At 35.6% G+C, this 24564-nt stretch overlaps 3 protein-coding genes and 1 non-coding gene across 6 annotated transcripts; 2 read left to right on the top strand and 2 right to left on the bottom strand.

Moving 5' to 3' along the window:
- Positions 1-8808: 8808 nt before the first annotated feature.
- TRNAR-CCU lies at positions 8809-8881 on the bottom strand. The gene has a single exon. It is a non-coding gene; the product is annotated as a tRNA-Arg (tRNA).
- Positions 8882-9735: 854 nt separating this feature from the next.
- Positions 9736-13123, top strand: LOC122020960 (transcription factor bHLH18-like). 2 transcript variants are annotated; one of them, XM_042579021.1, is made up of 5 exons: positions 9736-9849; positions 11607-11646; positions 11723-12109; positions 12408-12794; positions 12886-13123. In XM_042579021.1, the coding sequence occupies exons 2-5, from the start codon at positions 11611-11613 to the stop codon at positions 12949-12951; spliced, it is 876 nt and encodes a 291-aa protein (XP_042434955.1). In that variant the 5' UTR covers positions 9736-9849; positions 11607-11610; the 3' UTR covers positions 12952-13123. The 2 variants fall into 2 exon arrangements, with proteins under 2 accessions (XP_042434955.1, XP_042434956.1); XM_042579022.1 differs by having other exon boundaries at positions 9755-9849; positions 11602-11646.
- Positions 13124-15000: 1877 nt separating this feature from the next.
- Positions 15001-18284, bottom strand: LOC122020481. Its single transcript, XM_042578426.1, has 7 exons — positions 17666-18284; positions 16260-16400; positions 16058-16171; positions 15767-15940; positions 15578-15693; positions 15398-15479; positions 15001-15303 (listed from the first exon to the last, which is right to left on the bottom strand). The coding sequence occupies exons 1-7, from the start codon at positions 18185-18187 to the stop codon at positions 15277-15279; spliced, it is 1176 nt and encodes a 391-aa protein (XP_042434360.1). The 5' UTR covers positions 18188-18284; the 3' UTR covers positions 15001-15276.
- A 633-nt stretch (positions 18285-18917) lies between these two features.
- On the top strand, positions 18918-21885 carry LOC122020482. Of its 2 annotated transcripts, XM_042578428.1 has the most exons (3): positions 18918-19488; positions 20818-20934; positions 21498-21885. In XM_042578428.1, exons 1-2 carry the CDS (start codon positions 19189-19191, stop codon positions 20884-20886), a joined length of 369 nt encoding a protein of 122 aa, XP_042434362.1. In that variant the 5' UTR covers positions 18918-19188; the 3' UTR covers positions 20887-20934; positions 21498-21885. The 2 variants fall into 2 exon arrangements, with proteins under 2 accessions (XP_042434362.1, XP_042434361.1); XM_042578427.1 differs by lacking the exon at positions 20818-20934 and having other exon boundaries at positions 18933-19488.
- The last annotated feature ends 2679 nt before the right edge of the window (positions 21886-24564 follow it).

The raw sequence follows: 24564 nt of genomic DNA, 5'->3' as shown, positions 1-24564 counted from the left end.
TGATCGATCCAGAGCTTGGGTTTTTGCCCAAACCAAGTCCCAAGCCTTCCACACCAATATCCGGTCAACCTTGACCTATTGGTATTTCATACTTAGCATCTGGTCACTCCCTTGACTTGCTAAGACTCCCCACCAAGTGTCCGGTCAATCCCTTTGACCCACTTGGACTTTTCTCTTCGTGTCAAGTATCCGGTCACTCCCTTGACCTACTTGACCTTCTCAACACCAGATGTCCGATCACCCTTGATCCATCTGGATTTTTCCTTGCCTGGCTTCACTCACCATGACTTCCAAACTGCCTGGCTTCACTCACCAGGACTTTCCTTTGTCTGGCTTCACTCGCCAGGACTTTCACCAACTGCCTGGCTTCACTCACCAGGACTTTCCCACTGCCTGGCTTCACTCACCAGGACTTTCACCAACTGCCTGGCTTCACTCACCAGGACTTTCACTTTCACCTAGCTTCACTCACTAGGATTTTCACCTAACTTCACTCACCAGGACTTTTCCGTCTGCCTGGCTTCACTCACCAGGACTTTCCACATCCGGTCCAGAGAACGAGCTACCGAGCCCTCTCTGACCACAGTTCGGAGAACGAGCTACCGAGCCCTCTCCGACTTCCATCCGGTCCAGAGAACGAGCTCCCGAGCCCTCTCTGACCACAGTGCGGAGAACGAGCTACCGAGCCCTCTCCGACTTCCCATGTGCCAAGCTTCCATACTTGAACTTCTCCGTGCCAAGTCTCCATACTTGGACTTTTCACCATGCCAAACTCCCTGCTTGGACTTTTCACCATGCCAAACTCCCTGCTTGGACTTTTCCCATGCCAAGCTCCCTGCTTGGACTTTTCTGAGTCAGGTCAACTCACCTCGGGTCAACCAGGTCAACCTTGACCACACGGGTTGCACCCACAATCTCCCATCAAAATACAACTCTTCTGTTTTCGTCAAACATCAAAATACAACTCGAGTCAGGTCAACTCGAGTCGGGTCAACCAGGTCAACCTTGACCTAAGGTTGCACCAACACATATCACTAAGGTGCACCTTCCTTTTCGGAAGCCCAAACTTAAGAACTTCAAAGTTAAGTGTGTTTGTCTTGGAGAAATTTGAGGATGGATCCTGGGAAGTTTTACAAGGTGCGTTCGAGTGAGGACAAAGCACGCTGAAAGGACTTCCGGTGGTCTGTGGAACTAGTCGTCAACCCGATGGACAATTCTGGTGGCGTTCCCGATTCGGTCCGGGTGGGGCCCGCCCAAGCCGGGGCATTACACTAAGTTTTCTAACATGATAGTATTATACCTTTGTAGCGTGCTCATGGACTCCCGACAGCTCGGATCACCGCACGATCTCACGTTCGCGCCTCTACAATATCCACACGAACAAGCGTTAGTTTGTCTCACAAACTCACAAGATGGAGATGAAACCACCTAAAGTTGTGCTAGCAACCTAGAGAAGGTTTCGGCCAAGAGGAGAAGGGAGGAAGAAGATAATGAAGAAGTTACAAAAAATGAGAGGAAAAATGGTTTAAGTATTTTCATCCAATGAAAACACTTAATGTGCATTAATTCCATTAATGAGCCTTAATGATCATTCACTCTCCATTAAGGACAAATTTGAAAACCTCTCATTTTAAATTTAAATTTCAAAAATTAAATTACATGATTCATTGAATTCGAAATTCAATGAATTCTTCATTAAGCCTCACTTGAGTCTAACTCAAGTCTCCTCACTTGAGTCTAACTCAAGTCTAATTCAATCGAGTCTTACTCAATTAATCTCATACAATTCAAATTCAATGAATCACATTTCATTAATTTGAATTGACTCATTGAATCTAGTTTGAATTGAACTTAATCCAACAATTAGATCCAATTGAGTTTAACTCAATAAGTCCAATTCGGATAAGACTTAATCCAATGATTCATCATATGAACCCATCTCCAAATCTACTTGTTCTTTGTGTGTGACCCAATAGGTTCTCGTAACGTTGGCAATATATCTAAATCAACATTTAGATACATAAGCAATGAGTGACATCTAGCAAGGCATCATTGCTACCCAAGTGACGAGAAAGTCGAGATCCGACCTAACCTGTCCATGGCTATTATCTTGTATGACTTGGTTTCTCTATCCTTGATATCTAGATTGATCAATGAGGCATAGACTGTGTCATCCTTTTATCAACCTTTGTGTTTCTTGATCTCTAAATAGACACACTCAATCAAATAAGCTCAATATCTCATATTGACTCATTTACGCATGATCATGCTTTCTTGTGTCTTAGTAATCAAGGGACCCATAGATATCACTTCCGTCATATGGAAGGGATAGATCTCATCTACATCACTCACATCCCTCCGCATAATTCATTGCATACCCAATGACCGACTTTATTGTCTACCTTATTACAGGTGACGTTTGCCGATACTAAAGTACACAACTCCTTATGTAGGGAACCATAGCGACTTCAGGTCTAAGGACTATCCATACCAATAGTCACATGAGAATGTTTATGACACTCATATAACGATCCATGAAACATTCTCATGACGGGTAATTCAGTATATATTCTCTAATATATACTCATGTGTCAACCTGATATCTCATATCCATGACTTGTGAGATTAAGTCATCCGTTGACCTACATGCTAGTCTCAACGCATTAATACTATCCTTGTATATTAATGCTCGACTAGGAATAATTAAGAGTAGTATTTTATGTATATCTATAATATCTCACTATCAATTCAACCAATTGATATGCTGTAGATAAAAACCTACTACCCAAGGATATTATTATACTTATTCAATTGACACTGAACCGAAATAAATATAATAATCAACTTTGTCTTTTATTAATAATGATGTATGATATAAAATGAGCTTTTTATAATCATCTACTAACACACTATAGGAAGATGAAAGAAACTATAAATTTATTGAACTTTGCCTATGATAAAAAATAAGACAATTAGAAAGACATCAGAAATTATTGTTTGAAAATTGTAATTAGATCGATCTGTTGTCAGAATAAGAGCAACGGATAGAGAGAAAGAAGACTGTATTTTTATTGCTGAGGGATCAGGGGATGGAAGAAGCTATTAAAAAAATGCAAATCACGTCAAGGAAAAAAATAAAAAAAGACCGAAATTTTATTTCTTTTACAAAGTAAAAAAAAACGATGAGAACCGTTGTAGGAAAAACAAAAAGCGTAAAGAAGAAATCTGATGCGCGTGATAAAGGAGAAAGAGCGCAGGTATCGGCGCGGTAGAAAAAACAAGGAGGTGGATTGGTGGAGGATCTGATATCATCTCCGAGTGAAATAACAACTAATCGTATTAAGACCATGCATCAATTTGTGATAAAATTAGAATGCGCCAAGAAATAATTAACGAAGACATTGCAACTTGCTAGCAGAAGGAACAGTGCTACTGCTATTTCTACATTCGGAAACCAAATACACCAGTATCTTGTGACTGGTTGGGCGATAAGCTCTGAGTGACGAAGTCAAGAACTTCCAGCCGACCAAAGCGATGTGCGAGTGACCGCGGTAGTCTGGGCAATCAAAGTAACTTTTAGGCGACCGATGTAGGTGTGATCGATTGATTCAGTGGAGATAATCAAGATAGGCATTTGACCCAGCTCCAGGAGTCTAGAAAGAGTCCAGACACTCTGAGTTCGCTGAATCATTATTGATGCGGATAGAGTTTACAGCCACGTCAACATACTCTAGGCAATCAGAAGGGTATTAATCGACTAGAAGGGCTCTAGTCGGCTGGAATAGTATTAGGTCAATGTTTTACTTGAATTCTATAAAAGAGGCTCGAACCACTTATTTCAGTAATCGAAATTTGTCATTCTCTGCTAAAGTGCTCTTGCTTTGTGCTGAGGTGCTGCGCTCGTTATCTTCAAAGTTGAAATGACAATTAGGGCTGGTAATTCTTCTTTCTCTTTCAGTTGTTGTACTTTCTTTATTTTTATACTTAACTTTACAATTTTTGTTAAAGGATTTATCTTTTGGAAATGGGATATTTAATAAGAATCATATTAATCTTGCTTAATTAGTGTTCTTTTAGATCTTACATGCAAATTATGCAAGTGTGTTATTAAATTTTGCATGATATATAGTACCTTAAGTGTTCGGCTAGATATTGCATGCTTAGTTTCTAATTTAATTAGTTCGGTGTATTGATTCTGTTTAATCAAGTTAGGATTTAATTTACTTGTATTATTTTTTACTGTATGGTCTGCGTATTTGTTTGAAAGTTTTTATCTATCAACTCTTAAATTCATATACGTTATTTATCCCTCCTTAGTTTGGGAATACCATTAAAGGTTCACACTGAAAATAGATGGCAACAATTATGAATTTAAATGATAATAATATCTTTATTGGAATAATAATTAATTTGGATAGAATCTAAAAATAAATAGATAAGGGATTAATACTGAAATGAACAATAGATATGTAAATTGTATACTGAAATGAATAATAGATATGTACATTTTTTTTTATCAGCTGATATCCGAGTCATTGTCCATCAGATATCATATGGAGGGGACTTGAACAAAGTTTAGGGGAGATCCAAAGTAAATCAAGAGTGGCAGAATGTTTATGGAGAGATCTGAAGCAAGTCAAGAGTGATTGGATACTTGAAGGAAGGTCTGAAGTATGTTAAGAATGATCTGATACTTGCGGAGAGGCGTGGAGCCGGTCAAGAGTGACCAAATATTTAAGAGGAGACTCAAAATATGTTAAAAGTGATCGAATACTTGAGGGGAGACTCAGAGCAGATTAAGAGTGATTAAATACTTCAAAAGAATCTAGGATCATGAGAATAATGATCAGGCGGGATCCTTTGTCCTAGTCCGCCCCTGGTCAGGGGCAATAATTGGAGGGATTGAATGGTCCCCATCTGTTTAGCAGATGGGGACCATTGAATATCTTCAATCAGTGCAATGGACCAGGACCTGATCCGTTAAAGTGACCAGAGGATCTTTGCTCAATAATAATTGTTCTTTATTTATGAGGAGAATTATTAAAAATATAATTAAAGTTTCACATTAAACATATATGAAAAATATGATAATTTAAAATTTTGAAAGATATTTTTATTTAAATGAGACCTCTATAAAAAGTAAAAATAAATTTAGGGGTGTTTAGTTCTTTCCTGAGAATAGAAATTTCAGAATGAAAATTATAATATTGTGGAATGGGAATGAGTATGAGCATGGATATCACTCTTAAAAGCAATGTTTAGTTAGTTGAATATTTTCTATCGGAATAAATTAAAATTTACTTTTTTACCCTTAAAGAAAAATAAGAGAAAAAAATAGATGTGAGGGAAAGTTGAATGTGAGAGAAAAATATGATGAGAGAGAAAGTATGATGAGAGAGAAAGTGCGATAGGAAAAAATGAAGAGAGAGAAAGTGTGCTGAGAAAAAATGAGGAAATAGAGTGTAATGGGAGTGAGCATGGTGATACAAGATGAGAGAGAAAATATGATGAGAGAGAATGAAGAGAGAGAAAGTGTAATGAGAAAAAAATGAGGAGAGAGACTGTGATGGGAGAGATTAAGGAGAGAGAAAGTATGATGAAAAAAATTAGGAAAGCGAATGTGATGAGAGAGATTGAGGAGAGAGAAAGTATGATGAAAGAGAAAGCGTGATGAGAGAGAAAGTGTATTGAGAAAAAAAAGGATAGAGTATGATGGGAAAGATTGAGGAGAGATAAAGTGTGCTGAGATAGAAAGCATAATGAGAGAGAGTGATGAAAAAAAAAAAGAATGTGATGTGAGAGATTGAGGAGAGAGAACGTATGATGAGAGAGTAAGTATGATGAAAAAAAGAAAAAAAGAAAGTGTGTTGAGAGAGATTAAGGAGAGAGAAAATGAGTGATAAAATGTGGAGAGAGAAAATATGATGAGAGAGAGTAACGAGAGAAAAAGTGATATGAAAGAAAAATTAAATAAATATATTTTGATATTTGATATTAAAGGAGAAAATTTTAATTTTGGGTCGAGGATATTTTTTGAATAAGTAAATATTTTGATGGTTGAAAATAGAGTAATGACTCATTGAAGGGGGGAGACATGAGAATGAGTCATTAGGATTTATTTCCTTATTTGTATTTCCATTCCTATAATCCAAATATCAACAATGACAATCAATGATTACTATTCCTATTCCCTACTTTTATTTCCCTAAACCAAACACTCCCTTATAAAAACTTCATTTTATTACGGAGGTTTTACAACGTAGGCTCTACTCATCAAAGATGTGCCTGACATTTCAAGTTACAGATTTGGAATAATTGATAAAACTTAATTAATTCAAAAATTCAGTTCAATTTGTCCAGAGTTGTATTTTTTTTAAAATATTGATTATTTCAGTTAAATCCCGTTTTAAATTTTGAAAATTAATTTATATTGACTAAATCAAATTTTTTATTATATAATAAAGACAAAAAATTATGTTTTAAATTTTTTTTATTAAATTGACAATTTTTATTAAAAACTCTTAGTATTTTTATTTTTTTTAAAAAATGATTAATTTAGTTACCAACCCCCAGTTACTAATTTTTTATATGTGCAATTTGTTTGTTTGTAATAATAAGAATCCATTGGTTTGATTGGTTGAAATTTTTTGAAGGAGCAGGATGAAGTTCACAATTGATACCCATTTTGTTATTTAGAAATTTATCGAGGAAAAAAAATAGACAATATGATGATAAAAAACTGATTTGAGTAGCAAGAAAAAAGTTCCGTGTGGAAGTTTCTAGTATTAAGTACCGAGTAAAACCCTTTGGTAGATAGAAGGCAAAACTTGGAAACATCTATTGTTGTATTGATTTAATTGAAGATTTTCTACAACTGAATTGCTTGTGTACACGGATAAATATCAGTTAATTGTGAGATTATTCTAAAGGTCGACATCCGAGAGTGTGTATAAATTAATTATGCTTTAGCTTTATCCGATATATGAACTCGAGGGGAAGGCTTAACATGTACAACTGTTTTATTTATTTATTTGGTAATAGTGCACCTTTAAACCCTCATTTATTCATGAAATAACCGCTAATAACATAGCCGGTCCTAGGATGGTCAAGGTGGGGCTGACGCATAAGGCTCTACCTCCATTGTTTTAAAAAAAGTTTTAATATTTTTTAATTAAATACTAGCATAATTTCATTTAAAAAATATATATATATAAAATAATGTCAGTGTTTTAAAAAAAAAAATTTAAAACATCTCATTATAAATTTTAAAATATTATAGATTTTGTTCTGTAAAAGTGTCTCTAAATTAGAGGACGATCCTTTTCTTCCTCCATCAAAATTTTGCTATTTCTAATCTTTCTAAATCCTAAAATCCTTAAACATAAATTAATTTATATGTTCTTTTAATAAAATTATTTTATAATAACGATTTTATTATTTTTTTTATATGAATATAAAGAGTCTATTATTATTATTATTTTTTTTTTTACATGACGCTTCAAAATTTAGGACCGTCCTGATTAACAGTAAGCTTCCTACACTGTTATTAATGGCACATTGCATCACGATAGGTGAATTTAATCAAACAAAAAAAATAAATAAATAAAATAATTAAAGACTTGAACGTTTTATAAAGATAAGGAGGATGATTTGAGTGAAGAAAATTTACACCGAGTATATATCGAGAATCTCAGTAGATCAGGTCGTCTTCCAGATGCTGCATCTACTAAGACATCTAGTACTAAAGACATCAAGTTAGGTTAGAAAAACCTATGCTACCCAAATTCATGCATTTGGACGTGCGACAAACGACGTGGAAGATGCATTCGGGATATTTGAAGAGATCAAATGAAGAAATTTCAGAATCCACATGTGTTTATCTGCCAAACGTTCAATTATTAGTGACTTAAAAAAGGTAGGAAAGTTTGAAGTAGCACTTCGTTTGTCTTCCCGGATGAACTCGAACATTACAAAGTTTGCTGGTCCGAAAATTTTAAATATAGTAGAAACCATTGATGAATTAAAAATCAAGTTGGATAAGATCTTGCATATGTTGTTTTTCTCAAACTTGAATTTGACTGCCACTGCAACAAGAAAATTTTAAGAACAAAGTTGAAAAAATGATTCATCGAAGAATCATAAATGGTGGAAAGTTTGGATAGAAGTGAGAAAATTTTGGATTCAACCAACCTAAATAACCAACAAAACCAAATTAATTTGAAATTCTGTTCGGTTTATTTGAAATTTCAATTTATTTAAAAAAAGTATCAGTTTTTTTGTTTAAATCAATTCGGTTTTGATTTTTAATTTTTTTTAAAAAAATCAATTAAACCGATTAAATTATTTTTTTATTAAATAATAAAATAATAAAAAAAATTAAGATTTTTAAATTTTTTATTAAACAGATTAAGTTTTTTAAAAAACAATATTAATATTTTTTAAAAATTAAAAATCTTAATATTTTTAATTTTAAAAAACAATTAATATAATAATTAAATCGAGAAGTACAAACTCTATAAATTTTTTAATGATAAAGTTGGCTAATTTAGTAAAGTAAAATGAGGTTTAATTGTGGAAACTTAAATAAATCCAACCAAATTAAATAAAGCCATTTTTTTACCATATTAGTTTGACGTAAAGGTTAAAATTAAAAGATTTTTTAATAAGTTTGCTAATTTAGTGAAATAAAATGAAGTTTCGTTATGGAAACTTAATTAAATCCAACCAAATTAAATAAAGCCAATTTTTTACTATATTAATTCGACGTAAAGGAATTAAAATATTTTTAATAATAAAAAACAAATAATTCGCGCCAGGTAGGGGTCGAACCTACGACTTTCTGCTTAGGAAACAGACGCTCTATCCACTGAGCTACAGGCGCTTTTATATCGATTTGAGGATATTTAATATTTTATTACATATATTAGAGCATTTATAATTTTATACTGATTTACTCCCACATAACATATTATATATATTCTTTGTAAACATAACGAATAAATAAATTAAACAGCAAACCGCTGGTATTCTTCTGAACATTCAAGTTAATACAAAAATAGAATAAAATCTACCATCAAAAAGTTTTTCAGAAACAGGAGAGTTTTTATGAGAATCATCAGTTTCTACTCTCCAATCCCACACACTGACCATTCATCATGCATCTTCAAACTTCTTCCTCCATGTCTTCTGGAACACATGCAAACCTTTTCTCCTTTCTTGTTACAATAATTCACAATGCATTAACACTAAAGTCCCCACATTCTTATTGTTTATGAAGTGGTTGGATATGCTTATGGATATGGATAGCTGGGAGCCTTGTCCTAATACTGATCACATGTCTAGCTCTTTCAATACGAAACTCATAATTAATATTATTGTGCATGTTTGTTGGCAATGATATGCTTCCAATACATGTACAGCTAGCTGCATTATTTATATCCTCCTAGTTGATGCATCTCTCTAGATCAGCACACAATCTTATCAGATACTGTCGATCAGTCACATGTGGCCATCAATCTGAGCAGCAATAAATGGATTCATTTGGCTGTTTAATCCTTGATGAATGAAGTATCATATCCGTGGCAGATTAGTTGCTGGTGATCAATCGTTATCGATGCAATATTTGCCTCTAGTGGTTTGAAAGGGAAAGCTCTAACCTTCATAGAGCTAGCTCGTGCATTTAACTTAATCTCAAACCGTGCACTGTACTTTAGTTATATATATGCCTAAGCAATGTGCAATTGTGTGCTCTACCCTAAAAATTGAGCTTTTCTCTTTTGATATATCGCATAGCCTTCTTGTCGTTGCGGTCATATTTTGTTGAGAAGCCTTGGAGTTGAAGAAGTATAGGTATGCCTTCCCAAACTTTGATTTCAAGTTGATAACAAGGGGCATTATTAGAGTGCTAATTGTGAGATGTTTTATGATGAGCTACCAATGAGTCTTTAAGAATATTTTTAATAGCTAGTTATGTTAACTTTAGTCTTAAATTAGCAAAGTTCAAAGATTAACAATCTAGGCCTCATCGAGTAAAAACATACATCAAGTAGTTTTAATATAAAACTTGAATAGAATGGAAGAATGGATTGAGTCCGATCACAATCAACTATCTCGCAAAGTTTTCTTAAAATCTTTAATGGCTATTGATAATTAATTTTGATATAGAATTGGGACATAAGGCATCAATGAGATTCACAAGATCAAGAATCTCACCTTTAGTAGGTGAAAATATCCATCAAGAGAATTTTTTTTTTTTTTTTGAAGAACTCCTATATATATCAATCTAAGACTAATTAATGACAATCTTGGTAATAAAATTAGGTATTAGTGGAGTCACATGATTAATAATTTAGGTCGTGTCACACGAAAACATCCATTAGAAAGATATTTATAATTTTTTTATGGCCATTTACATCTACTTTGTTTAAATTGACACAAAAGTTATATATATATATATATATATATATATATATATATATATATATATATATATATACTTAGGGCTAAAAGACATAAAAATAACCATCAAGGGTCTTTTTCTTCTAAAAACTCTTTAAAATAAGTCTAGTTAGTAAGTTAATGAAAGTGAGGTCCAAATATCAATTAGAAGTTTTGAAAAACTTACAAGTCATTACTTAATTGATCACCAAAGGTATCTACAAGAACATCTATTATAATCCATTTGTTTGGTAAGAAAGTAGTACTATTACAAATTTATACAAAAAGACTTTGCTAAAACTCATCTTAATTTGAAAGCAAATACTACAATAAATAAAAATAATTTCTTTTAAAAGATGATTAACCTTCTCTAAATAAACTCGAAGTCATCCTATAGTTAAAGAAAAATCGATGAACATGATGAGCAGGTTGTGAGGAGGGACATGATGGACGTTTAATACCGAATCATCGAGTAACATAATATTATATTATTTCTCGATTAAATCTTCTTTAATAATATTGCAAATAGTGACTCATCCCCCCAAAAGTTATGAGCCTCCAAGAGGTCTTCCATTAGCTCCTATTATTGACGATCATCCTAAATAATTATTCTATGTCCTCCACTAACACGGCACATTATTATTTTAATAAGATATCCTCACCAAATATTATTATACGCATCATCTCACCACTAAACTAATACCCTTGAAAAGCACTGAGGATCCCACCATTATTATTATTATCATTATCATCACCATCATTGTTGTTGTCCAATAACAACCATTTCATGAGTTTAATCGATTAATGATCAAATATTAATATTTAGCCTTGTGCACGCACGCTTGATCAAATAGTTATGATTTCGGTCAAAAAGTCAAACGCCATGTGTAACACAACCATTTACACTGTGCGATCGAGCTTTCATGCATCGATCTTCAGCCACAAAGTTTGACTCCACATTTTAGCCATGGAGTACTTTGGCCTCCAACTGAGCAGTAATGTGAAGGCCTCCCTCGGTTCACACTCCACTTTCCTTTCGCAGATCAGATCTGCGCAATTCCTTTGGCAGTGCTATATTCGTGTCCCTAGCTCTCAACTGCATGCATGTGCTTCATATATCATCTGATTTCTTTCAATCTCTAATCCTTTGATTATATTCTCAAGTGAAGCTTAATGGAGACTCCCTGGAACAACTGGTTCTCAGATACTGTAAGAGTATTGCTAGCTAGCTAGTTAATTAATTATATATTAATCTTGTATACTGAAAGATTAATTAATATTGCAGGATATGAGTGATCAGCCAGGGTTTCTTCAGCAGTGGGAAATAGGATCGAACAACACTAGTAACAACATGAATATTATGATTCCTCATCAGCCTTTCCATGGATCAGGAGTTAGTGTTCAGGAGAACATCAGCTGGAACTTTAACTTGGGCAGCAACAACCAGATGGAGCAGCTTGATCATGGGTCTTGCTCATCGTCAGGGATGGTGTCTCTTGACTCGCTGACCAATCCGAGTAAAGGTGTTGCTTTCGTGAAGAATTCGCCCAAGGAGGAGCAGAAGACGGTGCTGTCGCAGGCGCAAGAACATATCATCGCGGAGAGGAGCCGGCGCGAGAAGCTCAACCAGAAGTTCATTGCACTCTCTGCGTTGATCCCTGGCCTTAAAAAGGTAATTAAGCAGATCTCATGTTTAGTGGCAAACAATTTTAATTTGGTTTCTCTTTCTTAGGGTTTGTTTGTTTGTTGTACTTTTAATTAGTGAGACTACATGAAATATTTATTGTAGTCTTGAAGCATCAAATTAAATACAATCTATGAGTGAGAGATTATATCTCCTTTTATCTTCTATACATACATTTCTTTTATCTTTTATTTAAAAGATCGATATAAGTTTCGATAAACTTTCCTTCTAAGTAAGTTTTGATCATCATTTAAATTCATTGCATATGTAAATGTACATCTTCTAGGCAGACAAAGCTTCTGTTCTCGGAGATGCAGTGAGACATGTGAAAGACCTACAAGAAAAAGTGAAAGCCCTAGAAGAACAAAAGATGGAGAGGACCGTCGAATCCGTGGTCCTCATCAAGAAGTCCCACATATCGGTCACCGATGACGGTGGTTCATCATCGGACGAGAACAATCTCGATGAATCACGACCATCACAACTTCAACCTTTCCTCGAGATCGAAGTGAAGGTGTACGAGAAGACAGTGCTCGTAAGAATCCATTGCGAGAACCGCAAAGGTGTCCTTGTGAAGGTCTTGTCCGAGATCGAGAGCATGAACCTCATCATAACCAACACCAATGTTATGCCTTTTCTTGGCTCCTCTATCAATATAATCGTGACGGCACAAGTAAGTCATACTATCGATACCGAAACCCTAATTCTCATGACCTCTTTCAATATAACTAAGACAATTCCATTTTTTTTTTTTTGGTGTACAGATGGAAGTAGAGTTCTCAATGACTGTGAAGGATATTGTGAGGAAGCTAAAATCTTCTTTGGTTTAGCTCAAAATATGTTGAGTTAACGCACTTTATGACTTCTTATCATGAAACATTAATCCTTCTTATTAATTTTGTGGAAAACAACAAATTAAGTTAAACCTTTATGATCCTTGTTCCATGAAGTGAGATGTTTGCATGCAAGTGTATCTTATAGCAACTCCCTTTTTATATTTCAAATGGCTAATTAACTAGCAACTTGTTATTTGTTTATTAAGTATTAAGATCATAACAGGTTGGCTGAGGATTCTATCAGTGTCCATAATCAATTCTTTTACTCGTATTTTAATTATTTTTTTTCTCTCATAAATTAAGGTCTTAGTACTGCTTACCAACTAGAGATCGCAATCTTCTAAAGAACTATGCCTCGTTGTGCTTTAGCATATATAGATGATTTGTGTGATATATGTACTCACATGTCTAATTCATAAGTGAAGTATCAATGATTATTTTAGTCTATACTATACTACATACATTCTATGGTGATGTGAGAGTAACAATAATAATACAACTAAGTCTTATCCTATTAGATATGATCGATCGAATATATTGATCTTTCTACGATTATTGAACTCTTTCCCCTATTATACCATCATTTATCATTATTAATCAAGTTTTTTTTAGCCTTCCTTTTTCTTAATATAGTAGAGTATGTTTTTGATCACATATATAATCTTAAATACATCTCTCAAAATATTACATCAATATGTACTTAAAATGATAGCACCTGCATTGTCTACTTCCTAATACAGCGTCAATGATTATTTCAGTTTGTAATATGCTACATACATTCTATCCTATGATAGAGTAGTTTTATCTTAGAATACTGGCTATTAGAATGAACCTCTATATGTATTTTTTTGATTTATCGAGATGACTAGTGAAAAATTTCGGTAAAATCATGTCAGTCATTCCAAGTTTGATATTATCTTATCTGATTAATCACTTTTTTTTTATGATAGAGTAGTTTTAAAATTATAGTAGGTATTTGATTGCACTTGCCCAACTAAACGTTGCAATCTTTTGTAGGACTCTTTTAGGGGGTATATATGTATATTAGAGATAATTAAAATATGGAAAGGAAGATATAGTTATATCGTAAGGAAGAGTAGAGCATGTCCTTTACCTTGATTTTTAAAATGCTATGATGATATGAACGATGTATAAGGTGCCTATTGAAAAGAGATGAGCTTTTGCGTAAAAAGGTTGGTTGGAACGAAGATGTTACCTCTCGATAAAACTTATATCGAACAAGTGAACGTTAAAATAATACAACAATGAGTACACCAGTAGTTACTTCCGATCCATGTATAACTTGTTCAATATAGTGATTAATTTGCAAAATATAATGATATGATGTATGGACAAAGAACAGTTTAATCATGTGAAAAAAAAATATAGTTGACTCACTGATAAACATTTTTTTAATTCTATAGTATTTTTAATATGTCTTAAGCTAAGCCTAATCCTGAATCAAGATACCTGTATGATATGCAAAAGAAGTATTCAAGGGAAAAAAAACAAAAAAAAAAACTATTTCTTAAACTCCTAACAAACATATAAAAAAACAACACAGAAGTTCCATTATAAATCAGTTGGATTCTGGTGTCATTGGATCTTAATTATTTTTCATGAAAAAATTGATAATCTCAGTTAACTTCATTGACTATCCCTGGAATGATCAACTTGGTCATACAAAAATTTCCCACCGACCATCAAAGTAAATCGAGAAGCACATGCGACGACCAGTCCAGAAGCTCAACATTCTTTTGATTACACCCTTTATTTGGAGAAAATTTTTTTACAAATACACCGTAACTAAGATTTGAACCACGAGTGTCTGAGTGACAACCTAGATATCTTACCGCAATATCCTTTTGATTACGCCCTCCATTTGAAGAAATTTTTTTTACAAATACGTCGTAACTGGGATTCGAACCACGAATGTCTGAGTGACAACCTAGATTTCCTACCGTGACACCATGACCCCGGGGACACCTTAATCACTTTCCATGGCACCTTAAACAGATGATATTGCAGGACATTAAGACAATCTTCAATCAAGACTAATGACATTACTTTGCACAATTGCCATTACAAAGATAGGGAAATTGTGTGCAAGGAAGAAGGGAATTCAACCCAACACACAAAAAAAAATAAAAATCAAAATAAAAAACACAGTAAGATCCACCAATTGTAAACGTGTGAACATATGGCATTACGACTGCTAGTTCGAAACTAGATTCAAAGGGACTATATATACATGCGGAATATGGCTACGTAACTTGTTGCCTCAGCTGGTTATTCTGCCAGCATTCCATCCAACAACAGCTACCTTTCTTGACTTTTTGTCAATTCCTGCAAATAATTATGTGGGTCAAAGTAAAACAAACAGCATCGCAACCATCAGTGTAATGCAACTTGGAGTAACCCGAATGATAAGTCACACGACCTCAGGAACATGGGATGATGGTTCTGCGTTCAACTCCAAAGTCGCTTCAGAATTTCTTGCTTCAGACTTCTCATTCGAGTACCTAGATTATCAAGAAGAATATAAGCAAAGATAGGATTGGACGAGATGATAGATAAGAATGTTAAATGTGTTGATTGGAAAACTAATGCTTATGCTTACGTTGAGAGGATAGTCACCCATACTAGCTCCACGCAATCCACCCAAAGAAGTCTCTGTTCAACTGGAACAACACCATAAGTGATCAAGTGTGCAAAAGGCCAAAGCTTCCACCCTGCCTGTAAGCCAGAACAGTTAGCCATTGATGGTTGTGCCAACGCTTACATAGATAACATGGGGAAAGCCCCTTACAGTTAACATCGGCCAAAATGTAGCCTTCAATTCACTAAAGATATTTGCTGGTGATTCACGCCGCAAGAAGCCCAATACTATATAGTAGATACTATTCCATAAGGCAGACCATGCAGTCTGGTCAAACACCACCTTAGCAGGTACAACCCACCAGTCTTGGAAAGGAAAAAGTGCCTGAAATGCAGAATTACCACATTAGATTGGTGTTGCAACATAAGCAAAAGAATTGATACTCGTGGTATAAGAAGAAAGTATGGCTAACAAATATTTGATAGTAGAAGATTCAACAACCTCACAGAAGTGATAATAATAATGAGAAAGTGACCCATGAAGAGAAAATCCTACAAGTCCAGATCTGAACATGCGAGCTCGATCAAATTCAAATAGTGGTTTTCCTTCATAGCACTGCAACAATATTTATGAATTACATAATAGAGAAGGAATACATCTGAAATGACCTTTAACTTGTAAAACACTGAAGCATGAAATCAACCTGGGCAATCCAATCGCCTAGAGAATAAACAATACCACTTATCAGCATTTTGGCGAGAACTGGATGTGTTTTCAAAGATTGTTCATAAGCGACCCAGTTATGCAATGGTGCATACCTAAGTATCTCATATAATGTCCAACCCTGAAATGGATCAAGAAGGCAAGAGGCAACAATGAGCATAACTGTCATGAATTACATACATTAGCACAAGGAAAACCAATGGCAATAGATAGCACTACATTGTTTTTTATCTGAATTTTCTAACAACAAAAATCATGTCAACACGGTGAACTACTTTCTTCAAATAAGTGGTACATTAAACGTACAAACCCATAAATAAACTAAATATATAATCATTAGTACATGATATATTCTGAAACTTGTGTGACACTGTTTACTAAATGAACAAATCTATTCCTTGTTGATGATACATGATGTAAGAAAACAAAAACGCATATTGAACCACCAAATGGAACAGTAACCGAGTCTCAAGTACTGATTCACTAGATGGTGTTAACCATTAAGGCCATTACTGTCCAAATTATGTCCGGTTCTGTTGATTTGGGTGAAGATCGTATGGGAAGCAAGAATCGTGTATAATTGCAATACAAGTCCTCCTCTTCCATGTGCAACTGATTGCAACTTAAATCTGGCTAGAGATTTTTCAGCATTAGCTATACAAGTGTTCTAATAGAGATCACGGTTTTGATAAAGGAATATGGAAAAAAAAAATTGAAATTAACGAATCAATTGGTTGGTAATGGTACATGAGAATTAAATTATAAACTACAAATACAATCTTATATTCAAGTGCACAGGTTTTGTTTCTATTTTGATTGAAATCAGACAGGCAACCAAATTCCAAGCAACAAACAATCTTCTATTTAACAATTAAATTCTTCCTACAAAAGAGATGCTATGCACAAGGAAGAGAATTGCAATGCATTTCAGACAAATTCGAAGAACACCATCCCTCGAACATAAAAGACTTGTTATGAATATACACCATCCCTCGAACATAAAAGACTTGTTATGAATATAAAGTAATGTTAAGGAATTATTCATCCATCATGATCAATTGGTATTCTTAGTGCTTTTTTACTTAAGTTTCTGTCTTACTAAGATTGCTCCTACCATTCACTTTATCACAGAGTCTACTAGTTTCTTCTTCCGGACACCAAACTACGATTCTGTAACAGTAACTAATTAGGCTATTGAAAGGATAAAGAATAAGCATAACTTTCAGCAAACAATTTATCTAAGAAAACATTCAGATTAATTAAAATTGTCGTTTCCATCTGAGCACCAACAATCTCATGGTTCTCAGAATGTTCATCGAGTATAGTTAAGGAAGTTCAATCAAAATTCCATTCGACAAGATCAAGTCCCAGAGCAACTTAACCCACATGCCAATAGTCGCTGTCGATGGTGAGAAGCTTCGAGATGGCGAAAGTCCCAGCGGCAAGAACAATCGCAGCGTTGATAGCCCGGTTCAGCGACTTACCAATGTCTTGCTCATCCTCCAAAGAGGAAGAGAAGCCAACACCACCACTTCCACCGCCGCCAACGACTCTGCCGCCGATTTCGAGAGCCAAGGCCCGGACTTGGCTGCCAAGCTCCTCAAGGGGCTGCTCCTCCTGCTGCTCCCTCGCGGAGGAGGGGATGACCCCGTCCTGCTGGTCCGTCGAGTCGCTGCTCTGCACCGGGATGACATCAAGATCTTCCTCGGGCAAGACCGAGGCGGCGAAGAAGGAACCCCGGTTCCTTCTGTTGGATCTCTTGGGTAGAGAGATGCATCGACGGCGGGAGGGGCACAAAGGCAGCGATGGGACGGAGACCCTGGCTGGGGGCTTCGTCGAGGAAGACGAAGGGGAGGAAGTCGACAGGGAGAGGAAGAATATCCTCTGGGAGACAACGCCGGCAGCCATCGGAGTCGGCGTTGTTCGCCGGGCAGAAGGATCGGCGATCGATCGGTAAGGGGAGCAGAAAGGGTTTTATTTAACTAATTATTTGGCGTGGAATAATAAAATTAAGGAAGAAAATTTATTTACGTAGTCCAAAAAATTGGGAGGCGGAGGATGATCCACGTCCACCGCAGACACTCCGACCCAGTTGCAAAACCATAAAATAAAATATTAAAAACCCATTTTTATTTTTTTCAAGTATTAATTAAAATTATTTTAACATTAATCAAAATTGTATATATGAATTTTACATTGAGAATATCTGAAGTTAAGTCAAATTTATATCCAACTAAATTAATTATTTTAATGGCTTCATTTACTTTGATAATTGACTTCACTAGACTGATTAATGAGATTCAACACCTTAAACTTTTACCGGCCCGTTCCCACCAATTATCCGCTAATTTCGCCCTCCTCCGCCTCGCCGGCCGCGCTACTCTGCCGACCTCTTTTTCTTTTGTGCTTTTCTGGTATCGGATCCTCCACGCGTCACTTCAACGTCCCTGCAGCCAGCCCTCTGTCCCTACCCATCTAGCACTCTAATCTCTGCCCCTGTCTCTGACGCCTACTCCTCGACCAAATACCCAAAACACCCTCCCCTATCACCGTCGTACCATGCCATGTTAATGGCATAGTCGACATTAAAGGGAAATATGAAGGGCAGTAAAGAGAAAGCAGCAGTGCTGGATGAGAGAGGGCCCTTCGGCCTCACTGCGTGCCTCAGTCGAGGGACCGCGGCGGTCGAAGGTCGATCGTTGCTCAGATGCGCTCTCCTTTTGAGCCAAAAGTCGCTCCGCACTCTCTCTCTCTCATCTCCTTCCTTCTTTTGCCTCGCAGTGCAGGCAGCAGCGAAGCGAACCGAAGCTGGATCGAGTGGTGATGCGCACGGCGCTGTCATTTTGAGCCGGAGGAGAGAGGAATGGGGGAGCTAGGTTACTGCTGAGGGATATTTTTATGCGAGGGCGATGGAGAGGCGCGGGGGGCCGGCGATGGCGCCGCTGAGCGCGGCGACGGTAGTGAGAGGGGAGGAGAGGTGGCGGCATTTTGACAACTCGGTGAACGCCGTCTCGTTTGGGTTCGTGGCCACCGCCGTTCTCATCTCCATGTTCCTCGTCATGGCCATCTTCGAGCGCTTTCTGCGCTCGAGGTCGCCGCTAGCGGAAAACGGCAGGGGAGGCGGCGGCGATGCCGACTTTGGGAGGCGGATGTGGTCGTCGCTGGATCCGGAGGTGCATGCCAGCAAGATGGAGTACTCGTCCTCCAAGGTATTTACCGAACGCTACTCTCTTTGTTTTCTTCCTGTCCAAAAGCTGTCATGAAGCTTAATCTCTGCTTCGCAATATCTTCTTGTCCTTTCATGATTTGTTTCCCTCTCATCAACAATAATTTAAAACAACAAAACTAAGGCATCCACTACTTCTAAATTCTACTTTTAACATGTAATTGCTGAACAGTCGACACCATCATTTAAGATCCTTCGTTGGCTTCTTGCATTTATTCTCTCTTCTTTTGGTCCGATGACTCTGGAAAATGATTGAAAGGAGATATGTTTATCGTCCTATCCTTGATTCTCAACATATAGCTGACAATTATTATGTACAACAATAAATCCATTAAGGAAGATCCTTACTTGTTTGAAGGACAACATGGATTCAACATTCTGTGCTGCTTTTCATATCAGATGCAATTAAGAGAGGGGTTTTCACTAGTCAAGGACAAGACAGTGAACGCCATTTTGTCATTTCCAAACAAAGAGGAAAGCATCTTTAGAAAATGAAATGACCTCCAGTAGGGTCCAAAGTTCACTAACAAATAATGTTGGAAGTCTCCATCCTAAACTAATCATTCCATGGCTGAGGCATATGCATGGTTCGATACAACATGGTCCTACTAAAATCTATACATCAATTTTATGATTGCTATATTTATTATTTAACTTATGGACAAATATTTATTTTATACATTGGTTATACATATCGGAGTCCATCAACACAGGACAAGGAATGGGGATATTATGTAGGGAATTTGTAGTGGGAAGATAATTCCTACCACTTTGTTACTCCCCATGCTTTCTGCTGAGTGAATCTTGCCTACTATGACAGTACCTAGTTCTGTTTCTTTTAGTTTTGTTGCCTAATGCATTATGTCATATCTTCCTAAGGTACTGTCTGTTATGATCTGATATTGGAACGATGACGGTGATCTTTGGAGGTGATAGGATAACTCCATTTTGTTGTCCCTTTTACCACATGTGTTGGTGGTCCTAAATGCCATTCTCAAAAGAGTAATTCAATCACTTCAAATACATATTTATAAACTAAATCATCATTCTGAATATCATTGCAATTGCTACCCTTTAAATTGAAAGTTAAGTGTGCTAGCCAACTTCCAATTTGGTTGATTTTATCAGCCAATTATTGATGCTTGATAAGAAGTCTAATACGGTGTTCATTTCCATTTTTGGATAGTAATATTGTCGTAGATTAAGTTCAGGCCTTAAGATTAGATATATTGTTATTAATATTATTGCTGCTTACACTTGTTATAATAGAAGTGCTAATAAACACTATCCAATGTTTTGGGGATTGGACCAGAGAAGTCTAATTGATAAGCCTACAAAGGCGGGCGCATCCAAAATATTGTGTTACATGACAATTCAATGAAGACAATTTAGTTCATCAGCACAGGAAAAAGATTTGTTGAATAGGGAGGTAAAACACAAGCATAGCCTACATTGTTTAAGTTTTTTTATGGTTTGCATTTTACTTTTGTCGGTATGACATTATTCATGTTTTCATCGTGTCCATTAATTCAGTTGGAAATGATCCTTAAGTATAGAAATTGTCTATATAGAATAGCTATCACTATATACAGGTAATAATGCCCATTGCTCACTTCACGAGTGGATTCCTTTACTGTTTTTGAAGCAGTTTGTTTTTCCTTGTGTTACCTCCGAGTCACATGAGTGGCGTGTGATTTTCAGTTATGGTCTTACATTTTTCTACCTTAATATTTCACTGGCTAATTGTCAATTCTTAACACCATAAAACTTGCCAAGCAGAAACAAAAAAAAAGACATTATGATCTTGGAAATTCATCTTCTGCTCATCAATGTTAAAAAAAACAGTGAATGCATCTAATGTTTGTTAGTTCACAAATTGCAAATTGTTGTATGAAACTCTATATAGAACGCATTTACTTGGAAATTTTCACATTGTAGGAACTGAGATGTCCGCATGTAACTTTTATATGTGAAACTTCTCCATGTTTTCAGATTTCAATGTATTCCAAGGAGGTATCTGTGTTGATGCCTGGCTATAGCACACCGACTTTCATCGCGTATCCTGCTCCCACTCCCGCTCTTGCTCCCTGGCCGCCTTCTCACGAGAATTGCTAGCTCACCGAAAACCAGAGACCGCCGAGGCCTCAGAATCCAGCGAACATGAGTTCCACTTAGCAAATCTGAACTCTCTCGTGTCTGGGAGCCATCTTGATTATTTGGTAATGTCAGACATTGTGTATAGTTCTCTTTATGGACTTCGAAGAAGCATGCTGCTGCCCCTGTTGCTCTCACGGCAGCAGAGAGGTAGCTTTCTCAAGCATTGACTTGAATCTTTTAGAGATGACTTTAATTCTAAGCTTTGGTCTAGCTTGATATCTAACAGATACAACGTAGCACGTGGACTATGGCAGGCTCATGCATAGGAGTGTAAATAAGTTAAGTCGCTCGCGAGCTATTTGGATTTATGTTTGAAAAAAACTTTGTTTGAGCTTGTTCAATTAAGTTAGCGAGCCGAGCTCGAGCATGATTTTGAGTTTGAAAACATTATCCAGCCGAGTTGAAGCTTAACAGTATTTGATTCATGAGTTCACGAATATACTCATTTAGAGGCCGTGAATCTATTTGATAATTGACTTTGAATATGTTCATTAAAAGATTCGATTATCTTTATATATATATATATATATAGTATTAGTTATTATAATTAAATTAGTTTGAATTAAATTTGTTTAATTTTTAAATGAGTTTATTTTTTAGCCGAACTTAGCTGAACTTGAGGTATTTAATTAGCCAAGCTTGAGCTTAAGAATTACAGTTCGAATCAAACTCGAGCCGAGTTCAAGTTTAGAGATAATGAATTGAGTTTGAACTCAAGCTTTTTACTATTTGACTTAGTTTGACTCATTTATAGTTCTACTCATGCGGGTATCATTCTTGGTGGTAAAAGACAAATATGTTTGTCTCCAACATTTCCGTTAATTCGTCCTAGGGCTAATAGGATGCAAACAAGCTGAGTTGAGCCGAACTTTGGGGTATTCAAGCTTGTTTGATAAGGTAACCAAGCCGAGTCGAGTCGAACTTAAAATGAACTAAGCTTTTGAAATGAGTATTCAAGCTTGGCTTGGTTTACTTTTTATGAGCTTGAGCTTGTTTGAATCTTGGTTTGAGCTTGGTTCATTTAGATGTTATCAAGCTTAGTTCGAGCTTGGTTTGTTTAGATGTTATCAAACTCTCAATTCAATTTTGTTTGATTGTTTGAAATTTTTAGTTATTTGATTGATTATTGAACTTGATAATTTAAATTTATTTATTTATTTTATTATTTATTTATTTTATTTAAAAGAGAATGAATACGGTTCATGAACATTGTTCACGAATGTTAACGAATTGAACACATATGTGTTCAAGGTTATTTATTTAGCTTAACGAGCTGTTCAAGTTTGTTTGTTTAATTAATCTTATGTATATTGAATGAACATAAATAAGTTCTTATCAAGTCGAATACTAAATTTATTTATGAACGTCTGATTCATTTATAATTTTAATGGCCAATACGAAGAAAATAAATCATGAGCGATTATTAATTTTTGAAATATTGACGGTAACACAGGACGATATATTTGGATATCATTGAATTAAGAGATGGACGGTGCCATGTATTGGCACGGCCTTCTTGTCGGCATTGTCTTTACCTGTACTGGGACTCTGGGAGTGGTCGAGTTAAGTTTCCTCCTGAATGTCGTTTTAGTTAGGGGTTGGGTTCAACTGCAAGCAGGCTCAAATTTATTCTAAAATTTCAAAAGGAATATGAAGATTATGACAATATTATTTTTTAAAAATCTTAGAATAAGGGAAATTTCAATCTATGATCGGACGCTCCACTTTCTTGTCCATAATCCATGCATGATTAGCTCAATCGAATTTTTTTAATATAAATATATTCTATATAGTATTTTTGACCTAATTAAATTTTAAAAAATATTTTAATACCTTTTAATAATTATAGTAATTAATATAATTACATTGTAGCTCCTATGATAATATTAAAATAAAAATATTTTTAAATAAAAAAATGACAAGGTGTCCTTTGATTTTTTTAAAATGTCCTTTCGAAAATTTAGTAATTAAGAGTGTTCTTTTATTTTTTTTTCTTAAATTTTAAAGTTTTTTAAAAGAATTTAGGCTGAGTAAGGCACACAATGCCATCCCGACGCAACTTGGCCACCATCGTGTCATACGAGGCTGAGACGATCATTAATTATTTGTTCTTCATTTCTGAGATTATTTTTGTCTTTTAGACTCAATAATTTGTCTGCTGAAAGTGACATTAAATGCATGACACGATGTTAGAAAGCAACACAGCAGAATAAAAGGGCTACAAAAATAGAGAAATCAAAGTGAACATTCGAAACTTGAAGTTTACTTAGTTTAATGAAAATTGACAAGTCAATATTCATAGCCAAAGGAGACTCAATTATACAACTCTACCAAAAGAAAGTGGCACAAACTTATGACAGTGAAACCTTACAAGTTCCAGTTCAAGGTACATGTCCACCTCTCACATCTCACATGGGTTAAACTAAAGACCCTCATACTTGGCCAAGTTCTTTCTTTGTAGGCCAGAGTGAACCAAAGGGAAAAAGAGTAGAAACTTGAGAGGGAAGAAAAATTTAACAAAATCATAACTTAGCATATCGTTGAATTATTGGTAGATCATTGACTTGGATAACAATCTGATTTAGTTTTGCAAAAGTTCTTGAAAAGGTTCTTTGAGTTTACCTAATCCTATCCGAAAGCGATAAATGTGACTGGCTAAGAACATGACTATGAAGTTGACCAAACGAAAATTCCTCACTGTCCTGCTTGTCAGGGAGCGTTAGCGACCAGACCAGAGAGAGGGTCTTCGGCGCTAACCCTCTGACACTCAAGTCAATGATCGATTTTTAGGAAAGGAACAATGAAACGAATAGTAGTAATGAGCATGTAAAATTATGTAGCCTCGCGTACCTCCTCTGCCTGTGAATGAAGACTTTCTTTTATAATGTCACTGTTGTGTCTA

The sequence above is a fragment of the Zingiber officinale genome, chromosome 9A (assembly GCF_018446385.1).
Source record: "Zingiber officinale cultivar Zhangliang chromosome 9A, Zo_v1.1, whole genome shotgun sequence".
NCBI classification, from domain to species: Eukaryota; Viridiplantae; Streptophyta; class Magnoliopsida; order Zingiberales; family Zingiberaceae; genus Zingiber; species Zingiber officinale.
Note: the sequence above shows the minus strand (reverse complement) of the source record. Positions and strands in the feature narration are given on the sequence as shown.

Coding starts and splice junctions, on each gene's coding strand:
- LOC122020960 (XM_042579021.1), top strand. CDS start 11,611: ATGGAGACTCCCTGGAACAACTGGTTCTCAGATACT. Junction 12,110..12,407: donor TGATCCCTGGCCTTAAAAAG/GTAATTAAGCAG, acceptor TACATCTTCTAG/GCAGACAAAGCTTCTGTTCT. Junction 12,795..12,885: donor ATATAATCGTGACGGCACAA/GTAAGTCATACT, acceptor TTTGGTGTACAG/ATGGAAGTAGAGTTCTCAAT.
- LOC122020481 (XM_042578426.1), bottom strand. CDS start 18,187: ATGGCTGCCGGCGTTGTCTCCCAGAGGATATTCTTCCTCTCCCTGTCG. Junction 15,941..16,057: donor ATTATTATCACTTCTGTGAG/GTTGTTGAATCT, acceptor TCTGCATTTCAG/GCACTTTTTCCTTTCCAAGA. Junction 15,480..15,577: donor TGGGTGACTATCCTCTCAAC/GTAAGCATAAGC, acceptor TTGATAATCTAG/GTACTCGAATGAGAAGTCTG.
- LOC122020482 (XM_042578427.1), top strand. CDS start 19,189: ATGGAGAGGCGCGGGGGGCCGGCGATGGCGCCGCTGAGCGCGGCGACG. Junction 19,489..21,497: donor TGGAGTACTCGTCCTCCAAG/GTATTTACCGAA, acceptor CCATGTTTTCAG/ATTTCAATGTATTCCAAGGA.